The 24,779-nt window shown below is 32.7% G+C and overlaps 1 protein-coding gene across 2 annotated transcripts; it reads left to right on the plus strand.

The window, feature by feature from the left end:
* Positions 1-2,285: 2,285 nt before the first annotated feature.
* On the plus strand, positions 2,286-24,714 carry LOC109065546 (egl nine homolog 1-like). 2 transcript variants are annotated; one of them, XM_042769533.1, is made up of 3 exons: positions 2,286-3,167; positions 18,960-19,077; positions 24,641-24,714. In XM_042769533.1, exons 1-3 carry the CDS (start codon positions 2,556-2,558, stop codon positions 24,712-24,714), a joined length of 804 nt encoding a protein of 267 aa, XP_042625467.1. In that variant the 5' UTR covers positions 2,286-2,555. The 2 variants fall into 2 exon arrangements, with proteins under 2 accessions (XP_042625467.1, XP_042625468.1); XM_042769534.1 differs by lacking the exon at positions 24,641-24,714 and adding an exon at positions 19,252-19,700.
* The last annotated feature ends 65 nt before the right edge of the window (positions 24,715-24,779 follow it).

Below are 24,779 nucleotides of genomic sequence, written 5' to 3' on the forward strand. Positions count from 1 at the left end.
CCCAATGGGTTCAAATACAATCTTGAATAAATGGAAATAATTGTACAGTAAAAAAAAAAAATTTTAGACTCACAAAAAAACACACACACACAAAAACAAACACACACACATCTTTATTACACACAAAGTGTATCAGATTACTGTTCCTCCTTGTGAACCTTGGTCTGAAGGACTCATGCCAACTGCCTTTGATTTCACATACAGTGTATCAGATTACTGTTCCTCCTTGTGAACCTTGGTCTGAAGGACTCATGCCAACTGTACTACCAACAAACCAGTCTCCCCACACTCTCAAAAAGAGCCACAACATTCCCCCATGCAGCAGTCAGTACAACAAAATACACACACATTAATCAATCAAATAATAACATTTCCGCTCATTTTATTGCAATCCCATACCATTTTTGCTTGCTTGGCAACTTTCAGACTCAGCTATTTAGACATGGGGTTTTCAATCTTTTAGATGCTATGGACCCCCATATATGCTCATCCTCATGCATGAGACCCATCCCAAAAATGTAAAAATAAATAAATTAAAAACAAAACTTAAATATTTTCATGTACTAAAACCCTATTTATACTGTGAAAAGATAATATTATAAATATGTATAAAATATTATTTGGAAAATATTTCCTTATTACGTCACATATTTTTACTGTTTGATGTATTACTTTCTTTATCATTTTATTATATATTATTTAATATTTTAATTAAAGTTTTCATTTATTTACTTTAATCTTATTTTCTTTAAACTTTTCAATGGACACCTTGGCAAATCCCTGATTTAGAATTGCTTTTCCCCTAGAACTGAGAATATAACATTTTATATATATACTTATATATATATATATATATATATATATATATACATATATATATAATATATATAGATATATATATATATATATATATAAATCTGCCATCTTTTATAATGCACTTATTAGTCCATCCAGAAACATTCTTGCCTTGTCTGCTGCTAAACCATTTACAACAATGCATTGAAAATAAATCTGCCGTCTTTGTTAATGCTGATTAAAAAGAGCCTTTTGTTCTTCAATAACTGTGCAATAAACAGGTGTAATAACCAACTAAAGACAATTTTTCTATGGGATTATCAGCATGGTTAATTCCTAAGTAATAATAATAAATAAATAAATAAAAATAAGAAATTAAATCTAGTAGATTAAGTTAATTTCCAATTCAGTTTAATGCAAAAACAATAAAAGTAATTGGATCTAAAGTAATCTTGTCTTTAAAAACAGAATCTGATTCATTTGAACAAATCGGCTCGTATGGACCCCCGTCGACCTGAACTAAAACCCACAGCCTCCAAATCCTTACTAATTAGGCCACCTACTACTAAAAAAGATTCAATAACGTTTTAAAAGGTTTAAAATATTTAATTGAAATTAAATAAAATTAAATTAATTAATTAACTTTATTAACACTCTGCAAACTCTACAGATTTTAAAAAATATCAAAGATATAAGCAACTCTTACTCTACTTCACTACATTTTCTACAAAGTATCTGTACCCTTTACTCCACTATTTGTAATGAGTGTTGCAATTACACATTACATTTTTGCATGGCACCTTGCTTTTTCTGCAGCAGTTTACTTCTGCTACAAAAGAAGTAATATCACAACTACAGGGCGCTGAAAGTATGTCTTGCCTAATTTACACCAAACCAACCCCCGTTATACTACTGTACATGAACGCAAACTCCTATAAGTTATGAATCACATGTTTTATATATGAGATGAGGACATAACCAGCACATCCTGTGCAAGAAGTCTTCGACTTTTTAATTTTATTTAACCTTATTTTATTTATCCGTTATACTGAAGAACCCTTTTTGAAGGTGCAATTTTTAAGTTTCAATTTTTAATGCTTTCATTATAAAACAAACTTTATAAAACAAACCACAAAATCAACCCTCACAAAACAACCACTTCCATGATTTTCACTGCCATGATGTCTCTGATTAGTGCATCTTTGAGCCTATACTCAGTATGAGTTAAGAACTGTTAATCAGATCAAGTTGTTTTGAAATTGGTAACCAATAACTTAGAGTAATTTTCACTGTAATGTATCTGTACTTTTACTCAAGTATGGTTTTCAGGTACTCTTTAAGAATTTACATCCTTCCACTCTAAAGCAGCATCATATGAATGAAATGAGGCGGGGCCTATTTATAGCGCTGAACCGAATGAAATGACCACGCCCACGCGACATTAATACCGATGAACCCCTCTTACCACCCACAAGCAAATGACGTCTGAGGTTTGGCTCGTACTAGCGACGAGCAGAAAGCAGACCGACACACAACCACGCGCAAGGAGGAGCGCGCAGGCAGCGGGATGGAGCTCGCGCGGCACGATCCCAAACCCAGCCGTCCGTTTAACGGAGAAAGCGCAGATATTGCCGCGTGATGAAACGGACGCCGCCGTTCCTTTGCGGTAGTTGAGGCTGACGCGTTACGCGTGGACGTTATCAGCGGTAACGCGCGTCGAAGGACTGGATTTAAAGGGCCAGCAGCAAGCAAACGCGAACATGGACCAATGCGCCACGGTTCTGGACCCGGACCAGGATAAACAGTTTTGCGAGCTGTGTGGAAAGATGGAAAACCTTTTAAAGTGCGGTCGATGCCGGATCTCTTTCTACTGCAGCAAGGAGCATCAGAAACAGCACTGGAAAGAACACAAACTCACCTGCATAGAGGCGGACAAGACCAAGAGTGTGCCACAAACTCCACATCACCTGGAGAAACCCGCTGATCCAGACAGAAAAGATCTGATCACCAGAAGCTCAGAAGCTGACAGCAGTGCCACCAAACCCCAAACTCACAAACTGGCCACTGACTACATAGTCCCATGCATGAACAAACATGGCATTTGTGTAGTGGACAACTTTCTGGGTGAAGACATGGGGCTGTCCATACTGGAGAACGTGAAAGCTCTCCAGCAGACTGGTAAATTCACCGAAGGACAGCTGGTGAGTCAGAAAGGTGACTCTACTAAGGACATCAGGGGGGATATAATCACTTGGATAGAGGGGAAGGAGCCTGGATGCGAGAAGATCCGCTTCTTGATGAGTCGCATGGATGACCTGGTCAGGAATTGCAATGGAAAACTGGGAAACTACTCAATAAATGGAAGAACAAAAGTAAGTATGCGTCAGTCATAGAGTGGATGATTTATTAACATCGGCTCGTCATGTTGCATCAATGTTCTGAAGAACTGTGAGTGAGTAACTGTCTGCAGTTGTTCAACAAAAGAAAAAAAGAAGCAAATTCTGTCATCGTTTACTGACCCGTATGTCTTTACAAAGCTGTATGCATTTCTTTCCGATGCAAAACACAAAAGAAGATATTTTAAATAACCTAACAGCTTCGGTTCCCTTTGACTTCCGTTGGATTTTTTTGTCCACACACAATGGAAGTAACCAACATTCTTCAAAATATCTTCTTTTGTCTTCCAACTGCATACTTTAGCACTGTTTTGTTGACGCAAATGCACCTCGTTATTTTTATTTTAAGGTGTTTTTTTTATTATTATACAGTATCAGAGATGCATCCAATTATTCTTTTGATATAAGAGTTTCCCCATTTTAGAATTAAAGTAAAACCACCAAACTAATATACAACACAAATGGAATAATGAGGATTATGTAGAGACAAAAAATGAAAAACGTTCTGATTCCGGCTCTGCACACCGTTGATCAACTTCATGAGGTGCATCCTGGGAACTGAAGGAGTTGACATGCATGCTTTTCCTTCTCTGTCTGCTTGCTTTCACTAGAATACACACACTTGCTTGCTTGCCTGATTAAGAAAAGCAAGAATTTCAATGTTATTGCATGAATAAAGTGATGGATGCATATTTTTTGAACACACATTACATATATTTTAAATGATTTTTTTTTATTTGCTCACTCTCAAATCTCATATGACTTGCTTTCTTCCATTTAACACAAAAAACATTGCATGTTTTCCATGCAATGAATGCATATAGTGGCTGTCAAGCTCCAAAAAGAACAAAAAACAGCATAAAAATGTCACAACACGTCTTGCTTGGTTTGATTAACAAAATCCAGAATTTCAGTGATATCAGACTGATGCTGATCATTGTGGCTTGGCTGATATATTAGTTACTATTTAGCTGTTATACTTTGTGACTTACGTAGTTCATTTTGGATATAATTATTGTGAAAGCAACATGTGAGCTACTCGGAAACTATTTTGGTTGAATTTAGTGCATAATTTCCAGAGTGAATGCATCCTTGCCATTTTTTTTATGGCAAATTGTGATTTATTCCTTTATTTTTGGGTTGGGTAGGAAAGTAATAGTTTCTGCAAAGAAAATTACAGTCAGTATATATATTTAGATTCTGTGCCTTTAAGTTTTGAGCAACAGTTTCACTTTTTCTTTGCAAAAACTGCCTGCAGCAGCACACATTAATGTCAGACAGCACAAACACTGGCAAGTAGCAGAGCCAAGGTCATGGGTTCGATTCCCAGGGAATGCACTGATAAAGCATGTTGTCTTGAATGCAATGCAAGTCTGCGTTCATGTGAATTATATTTGGGTTGTTATTCCCTTGACTGGATGATATTAACACAGATTTGTGAACAAAAACATTGAGTTTTCTTTGAAGTTTACTCTAACCCTATATTTGCCTTGACAGCCAGTGCAATTACCAAAATAATAAAAAGATTAAAACACAAATAATCAAATAATGCACATTCTCACATGATCCTAAAATCTTAAAAACTATAAACACTAGAACTCAAAAGTCTAAACATAATTGACTGAATTGGTTTTTCATGCTCATAAAAAATGTCTAATGTAAATGATTATGCTTTAAATGTTTGAAATATGATTTGTAGGCATATATTTCTTTGGAAAAGAATGCTTTTTAATGCGGAAGTTGGAGCAAATGAAAAAAAAAGAGTGTACTTTAAATTGAAGTGCTAAAATAAAACTAAAAATCCTAAAATTGTAAAATTAAATAAATGTTACTTAAAACATGAACTAAAATACATTTTAAAAAAGAAATAAAAAATGAAAAGAAATTGTATTAATTTAACTGAAAATAAAATGTAAAAAAGTTAAAATTCATTCTATTTCAGTTATTTCTCATTTTGTTTAGTTTGTACTGAAGTGCTAAATTAACTAAAATTGAATAAACTAAAAGTAAAAAGTTGTAACTTAAAATAAAATGAAAGTTAACTGAAAATAAAATGTAAAAAAAGTAAAACATTTTCAGTCATTTGCCAAAGCAAAGTTTTGTTTATTTCAAGTTGAAATGATAAAATAACAAAAAATAAATAAACCAAAAAACTATATAAAGGTTACTTGAAATAAAATAAATGTTAACTAAATATAAAATTAAAAAATTACGTTTTTTCACTTAGTTGTCAAGGCAACATTTCTCATTTTTGTTTAGTTTTGTAGTTTTTTTTAAAGTTGAAGTACTAAAATAACTAAAACTTAATTAAACAACTATCTACACATTTAAAAAATATATTATTAAAAACGTAATAAAAATGTCAAAACACAACAAAATACTAAAACTGTAACTAAAATGAAAATAGATAATATAAAAATAAAATCTAATTCAAAATATTACCAAAAATAAAGCTGTCATTGGGGTGATTCTTTCACAAAAGGTAGACTTTTGCGTCTTATTCACCCTAAAGGTACATATTAGTACTTCAAAAATACATATTGAGTATTGAGTGTAAATGTAGAGTTTGATAACTTCACTGTTATTCTAAATTGTGTAAAGTAGCCAGAATAAAGTCAGTGGATGTTAAAGCCACATTTGCATTTGTATATCCCTGTTTTTTTGTGCATGCAAGCCTCTTTCAGGCCTCAGAATAAGTTTCTCCTTGCGTGTGACCTCTGATCTCTCAGGTCGCCTTGAGTATGAGAGCGTCTGACCCCCGCTAGCCAACCCTCTCTTTCATATTCAAGGATTATTATTATGCGAGTTACCTTGATGTTTAGCTCTCTCAGCAGCACTGTGTACTATAGTTTCTCCTTCAGTGTAAGCCCACAATTAAATCTTCTTGTTGTAACCACAGTCTCATAGGTCTTGTTTCTTCTCTTGCATTTAACTTTTATTTAATCGAGGAAGTTAAGTCTACATGCAGCTTGTCTAAAGCTTTATATTTAAAGAGTTAAAAAGATTAAAACAAAGCTGTCAAGCTCTGAAGCTTTGCCAAACCACACAGATTTCTAATCACATTTACTATTCCCTATGAAACATTAGTGCTTAACCAGAGTTATTTTAGTACTGAGACACTAATATAGTTTTTATTAATACGTTTTTTCATTTTTATTTCATTTTTGTCATTTACCATTTTTATTCACTTAAATTTTTATTAAATTTTATTTTTTTGTATAGATTTTTATTTCAGTTTTAGTGAGTTTAGTACATAAAGTTAACTGAAAAAATTTCCATTTTTATTTAAATGTAAGTATTTTTTGTTTTTGTCATTTATACTAGTTTAATTAATATTGATTTATTTTATTTCAGTTTCAGTTTTAGTGATTTCAGTATAAACTAAAGAAAAATTAGAAATGTTGCATTGGCAACTAGCTGAAATCAAATAAGTTATTTTTTTTTAAATATTTATTTCAAGTTAAAAAAAATGTTTTAATGGTTTTACATTTAGTTAACTAATAAACCTGCTTAACCAGTATTATTATGAATTATTAAAAGGATTATAACTGCAACATTCTGATTATAGACAGATGGACATGCAGTTTCTGGCTGTTTTTGAAGGCTTGGAGAGTTAAAAATACAAATTACAAAAACAGTAAACCCATAGTTTGTTTCTGACAGAATGTTTTCATAAATATATCAAACTGCTTTCAAAAGATCAATGTAAAAGACATTTTTCTCATGGTAAAACATACTGATGTTGGTCTCATTTTTTGCCTTGATTTCTAAGGGCGACACAATGACTAACTATTTTTGTGTCTCTCTTTCTGCTCTGTGACCATGAATGTTTCATCACGTTACATGAGTCTGATATTGTACAGCACGCCACTGCAAAGGTCAAGCAGAAATACAGTATCAAACATGCAATGACTTGCACAACTCTCTCTCATGCTTATGATGGATGTATATTTTTGAACAGACGTTACATTTCTTTTAAATGATTTTAATACATTTATTCCTTATTATTTACTCACTCTCATGTTGTCCCAAACTTTTATGTCTTTCTTTCTTAGCATTTGGGGGAAAAGAAAATACGTTCTGGGTCAAAATGACACAACATGAAGGTTAAACATGAAATGTCTAAGAAGAAAGACTGAAATAGCATTTTTTTGTAAAACGTTCTCCTGTAATCTTTGTTTTATTTGCAGCTTATAAGCTCATTCAGACTTGCACGTCACTTTTGAAATGAGATCCATATCCAAAAACAGCAACATGAACGTTCATTTGAACTTCTCTTTTTGAGTTCCACTGAAGGAAGAAAGTCATAGAGGTTTGAAATGACATGAAGGTAGTAAATGATAGACAGCCTCTTAGATTCGACTGTAACATGTGACGTGTCTTTATGGTGTGCAGCATTACAATAGCCTCTCTGTGCACTTCATAGTTTGTGTGAGTGGATCTATGCAAACAATGCATATGGAGAGAATAAGCATTAGCAATGTTTTCTGCAATGCATCAAAGCAATCACCAGGAGTTTTTTCTGTTCTAATCTCAAACATGTTATGTTTACCACGTTTTAAGTGTTTATTATGTACACTTTCTGCTTTAAAATAAAGGTTCTTTACTGGCATCGATGGTTCCTAGAAGAACCTTTAACAACCTTTCCAGTGCACAAAAAGTTATTTTTAGTGAAAAAGGTTCACCAGATTTCTAAAAAATGTTTTCAGAATAAGAAAAAAAAAAAGTTATTTTAAAGGAAAAGTTAGAAAATTTACTCACCTCCTCAGATCATCCAAGATTAGGATGAGTTTGTTTCTTCATCAGATTTGGAGAAACGTAGCATTGCATCTCTTGCTCTGCAGTGAATGGGTGCCGTCAGAATGAGAGTCCAAACAGCTGATAAAAACATCACAATAATCCAGCAAATCCCACAGCACTCCAGTCCCAACAGTTAACATCTGGAGAAGACAAAAACTGAAACAAATCCAGCATTAAGGAGTTTTAACTTTAAAACTTTAAAAGTCTATAATCCACAATATAGTGGATACAATATAGTATATATATAGTATATACTTTTGACCTAATTTGCTGGTTTGTGCGAAGGGGTAGTCATGCGTCAGCAGTGAGACTTTCAATCTTTCCTGTACAGAATCATTTCGCAACTGTATAGTCATATGAAATCCATGAAGTCTTGCTTAAGGATTTTTTTTGGGTGATACGAAGTATAGGTTTGGTTACTTATCTAATGCGTTATGTTCAAATGTCTTTTGCATGTTAAAGGAATAGCCCAAAAATAAAAATGTGCTCACTCTCAGGCTACCCAAGGTGTACATGAGTTTGTTTCTTCATCAGCTTTGGAGAAATATCACTGTTTCAGCAATGGATGCTCTGCAGTAAATGGGTGCCGTCAGAATGAGAGTCCTAAAAGCTGATAAAAACCATCCCAATAATCCACAGCACGCCAATCCATCAGTTAACATCTGGAGAAGCCAAAAGCTGTGTGTTTTTAAGAAACAAATCCATCATTAAGATATTTTTAACTTTAAACTATTGTTTCTGGCAAAAATGTGAGCCCATAATCCATAATAGAAGCATAGTTACAAAAAAAAAAAGTGAAAAAGTCCATCTCCTCTCACATCAACACACATATTTGTTTAGAGCTGTTTTTTGCTTGTAATCGGTGCTTGATCTGTGCAGATTTCTCTCCTGATTCAGACCAGACCACTTTTTCACTGGAGGAAGCTTTATTATGGATTATGGACTCAAACACGCAGCTTTTGTCTTCTCCATCTTTTGTCTTCTCCAGATGTGTGGAGTGCTGTGGATTACTTGTGGATTATTGTGATGTTTTTATCAGCTGATTGGACTCTCATTCTGACGGCACCCATTCACTGCAGCGCAAGTGATGCAATGCTACATTTCTCCAAATCTGATGAAGAAACAAACTCATCTACATCTTGATCAGAGGGTGAGGAAATGATCAGCAAATTTCCATTTTTGGCTGAACTATTGCTTTGAGCTGCTTGCTTGCGAGTTCCTCAGGCAGAAATCCAAGATCCGCCTCGAGAAAGGAGACTGTTGTTTTGGCAGTTTGCAGCTGTCGGACGAATAGGAAAAGAGGATGCACAGAGGTGGTGGCGTGTCATGGAAATGCCAAACATGTTAAAGCATAATTGCAAGTAACTCTCTCCGTTAATATAAGGTAGAGCCAAAGCCCTTCTGACTTAATGTCTAGACCGCTACTAATGAAGATCGTATCAGCCAGCCTTCAAAGATCATATAAACATTCGGTTAACACAACCAAGGCTTTCAGAGAGAAATAGCAGGATCTAGTGTTTTTGTCCAGTGTTAACCTGTAAATTAGATTGGCAAGAATTCCTTTGCTCTGAATGAATACTTGACTACCGTATAAAGTGTCTCAGATATGAACTGTTTTTACACTGTCTATGCTCTGAACGAATACTTGACTACCGTATAAAGTGTCTCAGATTTGAAATAAGTGGCATTTCATTTCTTTCTACCATTTTTTCTGATTTTTTTCAATATAGCATGTACATAATCATTATTTGAACGATTTACCTGCAATAATGTGAGTTTTTACTTTTTTTTTTTTTTGAAAAAAGTGTAAGATTTACTTTGAAACAGTTTTCAATACAGAATTGCTAGTAAATTTCACAACAAAGAAACGGCACATATTCAGATTAAACATGAAAGGTTGATGAAATACAGAAACTGGAATTGTAGTTTAAATACAAAAACTACAACAATATTCTTTGTAAATTTACTCAAATATTATATGTTTTATTTACACATCTAACAGAAGTACAAAATTAAAAATTTACAAAAAAAACACAAAAAAACAATTAATTAAAAAGATTACGCTCCTTATCCAGTTCTATGTTAAGTGTACCTTTACACCTTTAACAGCTTTACACCTTGACAGGTCTTTCCATTTACTAAACAACACATAAAATAGCATTTAATTTCAATGGTTACGCTCCTTATCCAGTTCTATGCAAAGCATGCTGGGAACTAGAAATCCACTGCCCAATTTTCAAAGTTACAATAACTTAATTTAAAAAATAAATTAAATTAAATCTGCAATTAATGCAGAAATTAGAGTTGAAATTACACACATTATTAATTTGATGTATTTGATGATGCTTTGTATGTTATTAACCAATCATATTTTTCTTTCCTCTGATATCAGTGGCAGATCAGGAATTGTTTCATACTAATATTGTTCCAGCATCATGTTTGTTCTGCATGGGTTAATCATGCTTCGCTGGTGTTTGCAGTGGCTTTCTTCAAGTCATCCTCCTTTTCCTCCTACTTAGGAAATTATTGTGTCCTGAGGGACTGTGTAAATTAGATATTATCACTCTAAAATCAAAAATATCCAGAGGCATTATGAGTACTGCTGAGACTTCATTAAAGGGATAGTTCACCAAAAATCAGTTCTTCAAAATAAATTTTTTTTTGTTTGGTTTTTTTTAGTTGACAAAATGTAATAACTTTCACGTGAACTATCCCTTAAACCATTTAATCTCAGCTTTTTTCCTTAAAGTCTCCAAGATTTGTCCTAAACATAAAAAAAGTAATATATAGCAAATAATTATAATCATCAGTTTAAATTAATCATTTAAAAACATAAAACGTATAAACTTACTGCTATTTTGTTGCATACGAGAAAACTTAATCATACTAAGTTACCTTTATTGAGGCTCCATTTGTCAGTTTATTATTTTATTTATTGCTATTACATTCACTTTATTTATTTTTGGAGGTTTATTCGAGGTTAGCTGAGAGCGTGGTTTGTATTGGACGCAAAAATAAACAGTGGCGTGAGGCTAGCTGTGCTAAACTTCTCTTATCAAACAATCAAAACAAATATTATTGTTTCAATAATCAGTTGTTTTGGAGGACCCTAAAAGCTTTGATTGTCCATAAAATGGTTTATCGGCAAAACAAATGTCCGTTTTTTTGTCTGCCAGCTTAATAATGGCAAGTTGCATTCATGTAATTCGGTGAAGATTCACGCTGTTGGATAATGTAATTCGGTGAAGAAAAACGCTCATGTATAAAAAGTCAAATAATTTAAGGCAGATATTGGTGCTACTAATGCAGCTAACCAACAAGTCGTTCGTTTTGAGTTAACAGCTCTTCCAATTAAATTAAACAATTATTTCTACATACTATTGTCAAAACTACACCTACAATATCAACTACTAAACAAACTATTAATCATCCATTTAACTATGTATTCACAAAAAAAATTCTAAACTTCAAACATGTACAAACAAAAACAACACAATAACCAAGAAAAACTTAAAAATTAAAACAATATTGAGAAAAAAAAACAATCTTTTATGTCAAATCTAAAACAACATATGTTCAATACATAAAAAGAAAAAGCAATTTTTTCTGCAATGCATCAAAGCAATCACCAGGAGTATTTTCTATTCTAATCTCAAACATGTTATGTTTACTACCACATTTTAAGTGTTTTATTATGTACACTTTCTGCTTTAAAATAAAGGTTCTTTACTGGCATCGATGGTTCCTTGAAGAACCTTTAATAACCTTTCCAGTGCACAAAAAGTTATTTTTAGTGAAAAAGGTTCACCAGATTTGTAAAAATAATTTCAGAATAAGAAAAAAGAAAAAAAAAGTTATTTTAAAGGAAAAGTTTGAAAATTGACTCACCTCCTCAGGTCATCCAAGATTAGGATGAGTTTGTTTCTTCATCAGATTTAGAGAAAAGTAGCATTGCATCACTTGCTCTGCAGTGAATGGGTGCCGTCAGAATGAAGTCCAAACTGCTGATAAAAAACATCTTCCTCCAGTGGAAATAATCCACAGCACTCCAGTCCATATGTTAACATCTGGAGAAGACAAAAACTGAAACAAATCCAGCATTAAGCAGTTTTAAATTTAAAACTTTAAAAGTCTATAATCCATAATAACACTTCCTCCAGTGGAAAAGTGCATCTTCTGTTGTCTCTCACATCAAAATCCAGCCAAATATTTGTTCAGAGCTGTTTAAACGCTGCTTGATCTGTGCAGATTTCTCTCCTGATTCACACCAGAACACTTTTTCACTGGAGGAAGTGTTATTATGGATTATGGATGAGTTAAAACTCCTTAATGATGGATTTGTTTCTTACAGACATGCAGCTTTTGTCTTCTCCAGATGTTAGCTGCTGGACTGGAGTGCTGTGGATTACGTGTGGATCATTGTGATGTTTTTATCAGCTGTTTGGACTCTTGTATGTCAAGGTAGTGTTTTAAAGATTATATGACAGTCCATGATGCGTCCGTGTGAACAGCTCCTCACTAATGAGGGATCCTGCTGTTGGGGTTTCATGGTTCAGAGGGCAGGAACTCTCTTAATATTCCGACGTCGTCTCAAACTGGCTGGAATGTAAACAAAATCCCTCAGCGGCCGGATCGGCCTGTTAATGAGGCTGTAAGGAATGCGGAAGAATGACAGCACTAGGATGGAGCAACACACCCACATAAACACATCCTTTACAGTAAGGGCCCCAGCGTACGTTATCTCACACACATCCCTGAGAGCCGTCTGCCGTTTAGCTGCGGCACATTCAGCGTGTGAGTCAGAGCTGCGGTCTTGAGCCGTGTATGTGACGTTCAGTAATCCAGTTTCCAGTATGAAGCATGTGGCCGTTTCTGATGGTCTAAAGATCCTAATTCAATAAAAAAGGTCCTTGTAAAAATGCTTTATAATTTAATGTATTAATTGGAAAATACTTTATAAACTAAATTAATACATGGACGTGAAATAGTGATTTGAACTGTCGTGTATGAAATTCATTAAACATAAATATTTGAAAACCTAGTGCCTGGATTGACCAATCAGAGTCAAGTATTGACTATAGTATAGTACATCAGCATAACAATTGACTTTAATGTGAGTTTAAAAAATAATAATTGTGAAATTGTTGATTAAGCTGCTATTTTTAATCATTTTAAAATCATTTAACTAATTAAGTGAAACTTATGGAATTACGAATGTGTTAATTTAGCTTTTCATATTGACACAATTCATTAATATCTTATTTTTAAAAAAATGCATATTTTTAATCATTTCAAAATCATTAAGTGAAATGTATGAAATTGAGAATTAGTTTATTTTCTTATACATATTCACCCAAGTAATTAATATCTTATTTTTTTAAGTGTATAATCATTTAAAAATCATTAAAATATTTTTTTATTTATTTAAAAATCATTAATATATTTTTTTAAAAAGTGTATAACCATTTAAAAATCATTAAAATCATTAAGTGAAATTTATGGAATTTAGAATTTGTTGATTTTGTCATATTCACACAAATAATTTATATCTTTATATATATATAGATATATATATATATATATATATATATATATATATATATCTATATATATAATATTTTAATAATTAAAACTTAAGTTACATTTATTAAGAAATGTTGATAAAATGTTTATTAAGAAATGTTGATTTTGTTTTTCAAATTCATGCCAATTTTAAACAGCTTGTTTTAAAAAATGTGTGTTATTAATCAATTAAAAATCATTAAGTGAAAGTGAGAATTTGTTGATTTTGTTTTTCTCATTCACCCAAACAAATTAGCATCTGTGTATTTTTAATCATTTAAAAATCTTTAACTTTAAGTGAAATGTATGGAATTGTGAATGTGTTTATTAAGCTATTGATTATTTAAAATCATTAAACTCATTAAGTGCAATTTATGGAACTGCGAATTTGTCGATTTTATTTTTTTTTTGTCCCCCATATTTATCCAAATACTTAATAACTTGTATTTTTAGTCATTTAAAAGTGAAATTTCTGCAATAGATCATATGTTCTTCATAATTACTAAAATAAGTGTTTTATGTTAACAAAAAAAGTAAGCTTAATCATTTAAAAACCAACAAACTTAGTGACATTTATGGATTAGTTGCTGAAGCCGTCTTGAGGAAACACACACTATCTGCTGAACTAGTCTCAGTGGGTTTTTTTCAGGAGTTTTTACGGGAAGTGTGAGTGGAAGGGCCTGACGGGGGAAGGTTCATGTTTTTTTGTTTAGTCACTTGGTTCTGAAGTCAAACCCCTCCCATGTGCTCGCCTTGTAACTGACCCACGCCGACAAGAACACATTTCAGCAACGGCGACCTGAAGCCATGATTTATCATCATTTTTTAATCTAGTATCCTGTCCTTTTGTGTGCCAGACCTCACACTTTCTCAGTCAGTGACAGATGTGTTTACCCATCTCGAGCTCATCTCCTCGCTCGCGGCCTCCCTCACGCGCCGCACGTAGCAGGATCATTAAAATACTGCTTCCTCTGGCAGGAGGCCAAGCATCCGGGGTTCAGATCAGTTCATCTCTGTCTTTAGCGCTCACACATGGAGGTGGAGGTTTGGCAGTGAGGGTTAAAGCACGAAATGTTGTGACGCTCAGGAAACAATTGCCAAGCAGCTGCCCAGTCCAGCCTTCAGAGTCAGACCGCCTGGAGTGTGTGAGACCAGTGCTTACACTGTTACATTGTCCTGTAGAGAGCTGCACCCATGTGCTATCAGAAGTTACACACACACACACACACACACACACACACACACACACACACACACACACATATATATATATATAAAGTATTGTGCATTGTGGTAGTACTTTTGTACTGACTTAAATGCATTGCATTTAAAAATATCTAAATAATTTCTTATTTTTTATACTAAGGGAAAAATAATTCTCAAATAATTAACTTTTTTCGTATAAAAAAAAAGATTTTTAATCATTTAAAAATAATTACACTCAAATTAAGTTTATGGAAGAGTTTTTGTAAATACTTTATACATTATGGCAGTTTTTGTACTGATTTAATGAATTTGAATTTATTAAATAAAAGAAAATTTTATAGAAAAATATGTACTTCTTATTTTAGAGCAATTTTTTGTATTCAGCCAAATAATTAATAGCAAAAAAAAAGTCATTTAAAAGTCATTAAACTCATCAATCATTACATTAAAATTCTGAAGATTTATGTATTTATTTAACTATTGTTAAATTGTGGTAGTATTTGTACTGAAGTAAATTTGAATTTCTAGAATTTAATATATATATATATATATAGTTGTTTTTTTAGGGCAAAATATTTTTTACATATTTACTCAAACAACTGAAATAATAATAATAATAATAATAATAATAATAATAATAATAATAATAATAATAATAATAATAATAATAATATAAGGTGTATTTTAATAATTAAAAAAATCATTAATCCCATTAATCATTAAATTAAATTTATGAAAGTTTTTTTTTTTTTTTTTACTTGTTAAAAATGATGAATTAAATCATGATGAATTAAAGTGCTTCTTTCTTGCCTCTGGTGGGGCTTTAAGTTCTATTTTTATTGTTTGGAGAACTTGCTGGTCCTGATTTCATTTTATTCTATTTTTTCTTTTTTTCATGGCATTGGATGTTTTTAAAGTGATTTTAAATGATTTGGAGACAGAAACATCTGTTTGTAGATGCTTTGTCTGATTAGTTTTGTACTGATTTCCTTTTTTTATAATGTCATTTTAACTTGTTTGTGTGTATGGATTGATGTTATCTGTTAGACCCACGTGAGTTTGTGTTGTCGACAATATTTTCTTATTCACCAAAAAAAAAAAAAAAAAAAAAAAAAAAAGTTAGTAGCATGGGTAAACCATGAGTTAAAAACATAAAAGCCGTTCAAGAAGCACTGCTGAGTCCCGTGTCTTTACTCCAGCAATTCTGCTGGCTTCTCAAGAAAAGTCTTAATGGTTTTATTAATGTTCATTTAACCTTAAATCCTTCCTCATTGTAAATGAGGGAAATCACATCAAATGCTGAGGAAACTGAGACGTATGTTTTCATTACACCCTTCCAGCAGGTCATTACTTTTGGCACAAGAGCGCAGGCAGGACTCTAGTGTTTGGGATGTTTGTTATAATGTTGCTATGGTTTTGTATTAATGTGTCTAGAATGTGAAAGAACTTGCTTGATATCTGATGTGAGACACTGACAATGCTGATTTGGCTTGAAAACATCAGTCTGTTTTCTCAACAATGCAGTACATAAAGCTATCCTCTAAAATCAACCCCATGCTTTTAACTTAAACTCATGTGTTTTTAAGGCTGCACAAATTGGTCGGAAATCATATTGTAGACATTATCATGTGATTTGATATGCAATATTTCAGAACTCAATACACACACACATTTATATAAAATTTAAGCATTGTGTTGGACTGACTTAAATTTATTGCATTTTAAAAATTTTATTGAATACAATATTTTTATATTAAGGTAAATAAAAGTTGTGTTTTTTTTTTTTTTTTTTTTTAAATGTTTAATTTTTTTTTTTTAATAATCATTTCATAATAATCATTACACTCAAATTAAACATGACAGGTTTTAAAGTATTTATACATTGTGTTTTATATATATATATATATATATATATATATATATATATATATATATATATATATATATATACATTTTTAACACAATTAATTTTTTATATTAGGGCAAAATATTTTTTGTATTCACCCAAATAATTAAAAAGTTAAATAAATAAATAAATGGGTGAATAGATGGATGGATGAATAAATAAAATTTACAAATTTTTAAATAAATAAAATTAATTAATCATACAAATAAATTTAATTAGATATATATATATATATATATATATATATATATATATATATATATATATATATATATATATATATATACAGGTCCTTCTCAAAAAATTAGCATATTGTGAAAAAGTTCATTATTTTCCATAATGTAATGATAAAAATTAAACTTTCATATATTTTAGATTCATTGCACACCAACTGAAATATTTCAGGTCTTTTATTGTTTTAATACTGATGATTTTGGCATACAGCTCATGAAACACCAAAATTCCCTATCTCAAAAAATTAGCATATTTCATCCGACCAATAAAAGAAAAGTGTTTTTAATACAAAAAAAAGTCAACCTTCAAATAATTATGTTCAGTTATGCACTCAATACTTGGTCGGAATCCTTTTGCAGAAATGACTGCTTCAGTGCGGCGTGGCATGGAGGCAATCAGCCTGTGGCACTGCTGAGGTGTTATGGAGGCCCAGGATGCTTCGATAGCGGCCTTTAGCTCATCCAGAGTGTTGGGTCTTGCGTCTCTCCAACTGTCTCTTCACAATATCCCACAGATTCTCTATGGGGTTCAGGTCAGGAGAGGTTGGCAGGCCAATTGAGCACAGTAATACCATGGTCAGTAAACCATTTACCAGTGGTTTTGGCACTGTAAGCAGGTGCCAGGTCGTGCTGAAAAACAAAATCTTCATCTCCATAAACTTTTTCAGCAGATGGAAGCATGAAGTGCTCCAAAATCTCCTGATAGCTAGCTGCATTGACCCTGCCCTTGATAAAACACAGTGGACCAACACCAGCAGCTGACATGGCACCCCAGACCATCACTGACTGTGGGTACTTGACACTGGACTTCAGGCATTTTGGCATTTCCTTCTCCCCAGTCTCCTCCAGACTCTGGCACCTTGATTTCCGAATGACATGCAAAATTTGCTTTCATCCGAAAAAAGTACTTTTGGACCACTGAGCAACAGTCCAGTGCTGCTGCTTCTCTGTAGCCCAGGTCAGCGCTTCAGCTTCTGCCGCTGTTTCTGGTTCAAAAGCACACGCCTGTGCACGGTGGCTCTGGATGTTTCTACTCCAGACTCAGTCCACTGCTTCCGCAGGTCCCCCCAAGGTCTGGAATCGGTCCTTCTCCACAATCTTCCTCAGGGTCCGGTCACCTCTTTCTCGTTGTGCAGCGTTTTTTTTTCTCGGTGTGCAGGATGTTGTTTTTGCCACACTTTTTCCTTCCCACAGACTTCCCACTGAGGTGCCTTGATACCAGCACTCTGGGAACAGCCTATTCGTTCAGAAATTTCTTTTTGGTGTCTTACCCTCTCGCTTGAGGGTGTCAATGATGGCCTTCTGGACAGCAGTCAGGTCAGCAGTCTTACCCATGATTGCGTTTTTGAGTAATGAACCAGGCTGGGAGTTTTTAAAAGCCTCAGGAATCTTTTGCAGGTGTTTAGAGTTAATTAGTTGATTCAGATGATTAGGTTAATAGCTCGTATAGAGAACCTATTCATGATATGCTAATTATTTGAGATAGGAATTTTTGGGTTTTCATGAGCTGTATGCCAAAATCATCAGTATTAAAACAATAAAAGACCTGAAATATTTCAGTTGGTGTGCAATGAATCTAAAATATATGAAAGTTTAATTTTTATCATTACATTATGGAAAATAATGAACTTTTTTAAGAAAGGACCTGTATACATATATATATATATATATATATATATATATAGATATATATATATATATATATATATATATTATATATATGTATACATATATATATATATATATGTATATTTAATTAGCTTGTAAAATATTTGTACATTGTGACAGTATTTGCAGGGTATAACAAAACATGTTGTTGTTTTTTTTTTTTTTACTTTTATTTTAGGATAAACATTTTTTATAATATTTTTTTTTGTTTTTTACTTTATTTTAGGGCAATATATATATATATATACATTAAAAATTAATGATATATATATATTTATTGTATTCACCCAAATAATTCAAAATATGAGATATGAAGCTAACATATGAAAACTAAAAGTGCAAAAATGCATTAAAAATTAATGTAATTGAGCGTTTTGGCTGTTTTGTTCACAGGCGATGGTGGCATGTTATCCGGGTAAAGGCTCTGGTTATGTGCGCCATGTGGACAACCCGAATGGAGATGGGAGATGTGTCACATGCATATATTACCTTAATAAGAATTGGGATGCCAAGCAAAAATAAATATATCAATGTTAAAAAATCAAGATTCTACACAAATCCCGCTACACCTTCAACATTTCAGCCTAATCCCATTAACCTCAGCAATTATATACAACATGCATACGTGCCGGTACGCCTGCATCATTTCAGCCTAATCCCATTAACCTCAGCAATTATATTCTCCAGAGAAAACCAGGAGGAGAGATCCTAAAACAAGCTCACCGAGTCACGGAAATGAGGCACGAGACTCATTAGAAGAGAAAACGATGGTGCTGCTAGCACACTAACCATGCAATTAATTTTGTATACTTTGTAAAGATTGCATAAATGTCCTATCATAATGTCCTTTTTTTTTGAATGCTGTGTTTGTTGTCTTGTTCATTGTCTTCATTCCAGTTCTGTTTCATATAGAATATCCACCATATTTACTTTAGTTGCTTGGTTACACAGATTAGATGAGGTGAAAAAACACAGGACATGAGACTCTTACCTGCTGCCATGATCCTGTTTTCTTTTCTTCTTTTTCTAGACTAGATTTTCAGAAAGCACAAATGATTTAAGATGAGTTATACAAAAAAGTTTAATATTTAAAGTCAGTTGCCCCTACAGCCCCAAATATTATGCATCTTGAATTTTCTTATAGGAAAAAGGAAGATAATTGTCGATTTTTCCTTATTTCTCTCTCTCTCTAACGGATGATTTTTTTTGGAATATGTAATTTGACGAGTTAATATTCTATTTTTAAAATAATCTGTATTTGTTGGTTTTCAATCACTTTATTTTAATTTCAACGGATGATGATAATGATTATTATTATAAATAATAATAATAAATTATTATTATTATTATTATTATTAATAATAAAGTAGAATTGACAATGCAATTACTATGTAAGAATTTTATTTAATTATTCAAAAAACTTAAAAATTAAAATATACTATTATACTATTGTATATTTCTTGCAAAAATTGATTTTTTTAAAAAAAAAATTCATTATGTCATGTATTGCTCATTTTTTTTTTTATAAATACTATCCCAAATTAATAAAATCATGTATTGCTCATTTTTATTATAGTAAATAAATACCGTCTACACAAACATGCACACATAAATACTATCCCATTAAGAATTTTGTAATATTTAATAAGAGAATAATAATTTTTTGATACTTCTGAATCATGCCATATTGGAAACATGACCAAAATGGCAAGTGTTTATACAGTTTAAAAAAGAAAAACGATATATTCAGCCACATGTCGTCTGTGTTCTCAAATCAGAATTATTATAGTCGTCTAAAATTCAAACCATAAATAAATCATTTTTGTTACTTGAAATGAAATTTTAACTTAAAAATTTTACCTTAAAATATAAATATAAATCTATATAAATTATAAATATAGATATATAAAAATTAAACTTTAAATATAAAAAACAAACTTTTTATATTTCCGCTTTTTCGTTGAGTTTAACTTGATGTACTAAAATAACTAAAACTAAAATTTAGACAAAAAATAAAAACTTTACAGACATTTATTAATAAAAATTTTTTTTTACAAAACCACATTACAAAATGACAAAAACTAAAATGTAAATTAAATCAAAATATTAATAAAAACTATAATAGTATCTCAGCGAACTCTAAAATAACAGTCTCAAATAATATTTTTGCCTGTTATCAGATACCAGATATGGTGGGTTATAATGATTATGACGATGATTATGATGGTTTTGTATACATATTAGGTTAACTAACTTTTTTAAAGCACCTTGGGGGGTGGGGGGGGGGGGGTACAATAGCTGCACTTCACAGCATTTTAAAGTGTATTTCCTTGATGATTCTGCGCTTCTGTGCTCGAGTGCACGTGCATTCGTGAGCATTCACTGTGTACCTGCATAAAGCGTGTGCGTTCAGCTCCACGGAGAGAAACGTGCTGTGCGTGCGAGCGGCGCGGCCCCGCGGTTAATTCTCGCGCCCTCAGCAGTCTGCTTCCCGGCGCTCGCCGACGTCTCTTTATCCAGCATGTGGCCTTTTCCTCCCGTCCCTCTTCAGGAAGGCCGCGTTCCGCTGCCGTTTCCTATCCTAACCTCCTCCAGACCTGGCCTCTCATTGTTTGTGTCGCTCTGTTATTTCTGCTAATGGAATTTATCATTATCACTAAAAAAGCTCCAGTCACGCACTGCTGAGTCGACTGTATTAACAGTAGTCACGCTAGCGTGATATCACGTTAGTTTGAAAACAAAGACAAAGTTGCATTGAAAAAAAAATCTAAAATTGCATTTACAGTAATGCATTCACAACGAAAGTCTACAGGCAAAACATTTAAGAGAGTTTAAATGCTTGCATTTTTGTTGAAGCGCATAAAATTTCTCAATACCTACTAGTTGCTTAATAGCATGCATATTACTAGCATATTGGCAGTTTATTAATTCTTATAAAGCACATATTAATGCCTTATTTTGCATGACCATATTTTAATCCATCACAATACCTAAACTTAACAACTACCTACCAACTTACTATTAATAAGCTGCAAATTAGGAGTTTGTACCCTATTCTAAAGTGTTACCAAAGTTTTATATAAAATTTAACAATGCATAAAATTTGTCATTAAGTTTTAGACAAATGCAATAACATTCACTAGCATTTTCAGAAAAAAGAAATCATCTCTGCGTCAAACTGACTGGAACACAACATATTTCCTCTTTTTTACGAACTGATTATTTTCAAACAAATTATTTTCTGTGCTAATGACATTAGAGTCCCTGTATTTTAAAACCGTGCATGTTATCACCCTCATAGTTAGTATTTTCATATGAAAAAGAAAAATCTCTCTCACAAGGAGCCACCGGGGGGATAGCGCACGCGGACGGGCAACTCGGCCACGACAAAGGGGGGGCGGGCGCGTGCTTTACATACAGACATACTCCACCATATTTACTGTATTTGCGTGGTTTCCACCGATTAGATGAGGTGAAAAAACACAGGAATGAACGCTTAACCTGCTGCCCTGATCCGGTTTTCGTTTCTTCGTTTTCGAGACTAGATGTTCAAAAGCCAATGATTGAAGATGAGTTATACAAAAAAGTTTAGATATTTAAGTCAGTTGCCCCTCAGCCCCAAATATTATGCATCTTGAATTTTCTTATAGGAAAAAGGAAGATAATTGTCGATTTTTCCTTATTTCTCTCTTTTTTTTTTTTTTTTTTGTTTTTTTTGTGGATATGTAATTTGACAGTTAAATATTTACTTTTAAAATCATCGTACTTGTTGTTTTTCAATCACTTTATTTTTTAATTTCAGGACGGATAGATAAATGATTATTAATTATAATAATATAATAACTTAGTATTATTATTATTATTATAGAATAATAAAAGTAGACACTTACAATGCATATTACGATGTCAGAATTTTAGTTAATTCTTGTCAATTTAAAGATTAAATTGGCTATTATTACTGTTTCTGTTAACACATTTGTCCAATGGCTTGCACAGTGCTAAATTTACTGTATACTTTTATCTTGCGGTTATGATTTGGTATATTTCTTGCCAAAATTGATTTAAAAAAAAGCAGTATCATTATGGCATTATGCTCGATTTTTATTAATAGTAATAAAATACCGTCTACAACAAACATGCACACTAGAATACCAATCCCTGGATTAGATTTTGTACAGATTTAATACAGAGATAGAAGATTTTTTGATATTTCGAGAATCATCCATATTGAAACATAACCAAAATGGCAAGTGTTTTTTAACAGGAAAAAAAAAGAAAAACGATATCCTTTCACGCCACATGGCGTCTGTGGGCTCAAATGCTAGAGGCTGTATAGTCGGCTCAATGCACACAATAATAATCAGAATTTTGTTACTTGGAAATGAATTTAACTTAAAAATTTTACCGTTAACAATATTAATATAAATCTATAACGATAAATATACATATATAAAAAGTAAACGTTAATATAAAAACAAAACTTTTTAGATTTTCGCTTTTTTGTGAGTTTAACTCTTGACATGTACTAAAAGAACTAAAACGCAATTTAGACAAAAAATCAAAAAAAACTTTACAGACAGTTATTAATATAATTTTTTTTTTTACAAACACCCTACTTACAAAAAATGACCAAAAACTTAAATTTAAATTCAATCAAAAATTATTAATAAAAAACTATAATAGTATCATCCGCGAAACTCTAAAATATACATTTTAGTCATCACGAAATAAATCCTTTTTTTTGCCTGTTATCAGATACCAGATACTGGTGGGTTATAATGATTATGACGAGTGATTATGATGGTTGTGTAATACCTATTAGGTAAACTAACTTTTTGTGTAAAGCACCGTTGGCGGGGTTGGTGGTGCTTCGGGTTGGATACAACTCTGCTGCACTTCACACAGCATTTTTAAGTGTATTTCCCTGATGATCTGTGCTTCTTCTGTGCTCGAGTGCAAGTGCATTCGTGGAGCATTCTATCTGTGTACCTGCACCTAAAGCAGTGTGCGTTCAGCTCCACTGAGAGAAACGTGCTGTGCGTGCGAGCGGAGCGCGCGCCCCGCGGTTAATTTGCTCCTGCGCCCTCAGCAGTCTGCTTCCCGGCGCGCTCGCCGACGTCCCTCTTTATCCATCATGTGGTGGCCTATTTCCTCCCGGGCCCTCTTCAGGAAGGCCCGCCCGCGTGTCCGCTGCCTGACCGTTTCTTCCATCCTAACCTCCTCCAGACCTGGCCTCTCATCTCTCATTCGTTTGTGTCGCTCTGTTATTTCCTGCTAATGGAATTTATCATTATCACTAAAAAGCTCCAGTCCACGCACTGCTGAGTCGACTGTATTAACGTAATGTTCCCCGCTAGCGCGATATCACTTTAGTTTGAAACCAAGCAAAGTTGCATTGAAAAAAAAATCAAAAATTGCATTTACAGTAATGCATTCACAACGAAAGTCTACAGGCAAAACATTTAAGAGAGTTTAAATGCTTGCATTTTTGTTGAAGCGCTTAAAGTTTTGGTAGACCAGTTCTCACTATTTACTAGTTGCTTAATAGCATGCATATTACTAGCATATTGGCAGTTTATTAGTTCTTATAAAGCACATATTAATGCCTTATTTTGCAGGACCATATTTTAACGTCCATCACCATAACCTACAACTTAAACTACCTTACTTTTACTATTAAATAAGCTGCAAATTAGGAGTTTTGTACCCTATTCTAAAGTGTTACCAAAGTTTTATATAAAATTTAACAATGCATAAAATTTGTCATTAAGTTTTAGACAAATGCAATAACATTCTTAATAACAATATTCCATAAAAAAAAAAACATCATCTCTGCGTCAAACTGACTGGAACACAACATATTTCCTCTTTTTTACGAACTGATTATTTTCAAACAAATTATTTTCTGTGCTAATTGACATTATAGTCTGTATTTTAAAACCTGTGCATGTTATCACACTCATAGTTTGAGTATTTTCACAATAAGAATCTTAAGTAATTGAGATTGCATTTTTGATTATTTGTTTAATGATAAACCTGATCTCATAATTGAGTTCTCTGTTATTTGTGTCTTCAGGTAAATGGGGGTGTACTGCGGATATTTCCAGAGGGTAGGAGGAGTAAAGCCAGTTTTGCGGACATCGAGTGACCCCAATTTTGGACTTGGACCGCTTGGTTTGTTATTTCTGGTCTTGTCTTTCATCATCATCATCA

This window comes from Cyprinus carpio, chromosome A13 (genome assembly GCF_018340385.1).
Source record: "Cyprinus carpio isolate SPL01 chromosome A13, ASM1834038v1, whole genome shotgun sequence".
Classification (NCBI taxonomy): domain Eukaryota; kingdom Metazoa; phylum Chordata; class Actinopteri; order Cypriniformes; family Cyprinidae; genus Cyprinus; species Cyprinus carpio.

Coding starts and splice junctions, on each gene's coding strand:
- LOC109065546 (XM_042769533.1), top strand. CDS start 2,556: ATGGACCAATGCGCCACGGTTCTGGACCCGGACCAGGATAAACAGTTT. Junction 3,168..18,959: donor CAATAAATGGAAGAACAAAA/GTAAGTATGCGT, acceptor TTTTGTTCACAG/GCGATGGTGGCATGTTATCC. Junction 19,078..24,640: donor TAATAAGAATTGGGATGCCA/AGCAAAAATAAA, acceptor ATTTGTGTCTTC/AGGTAAATGGGGGTGTACTG.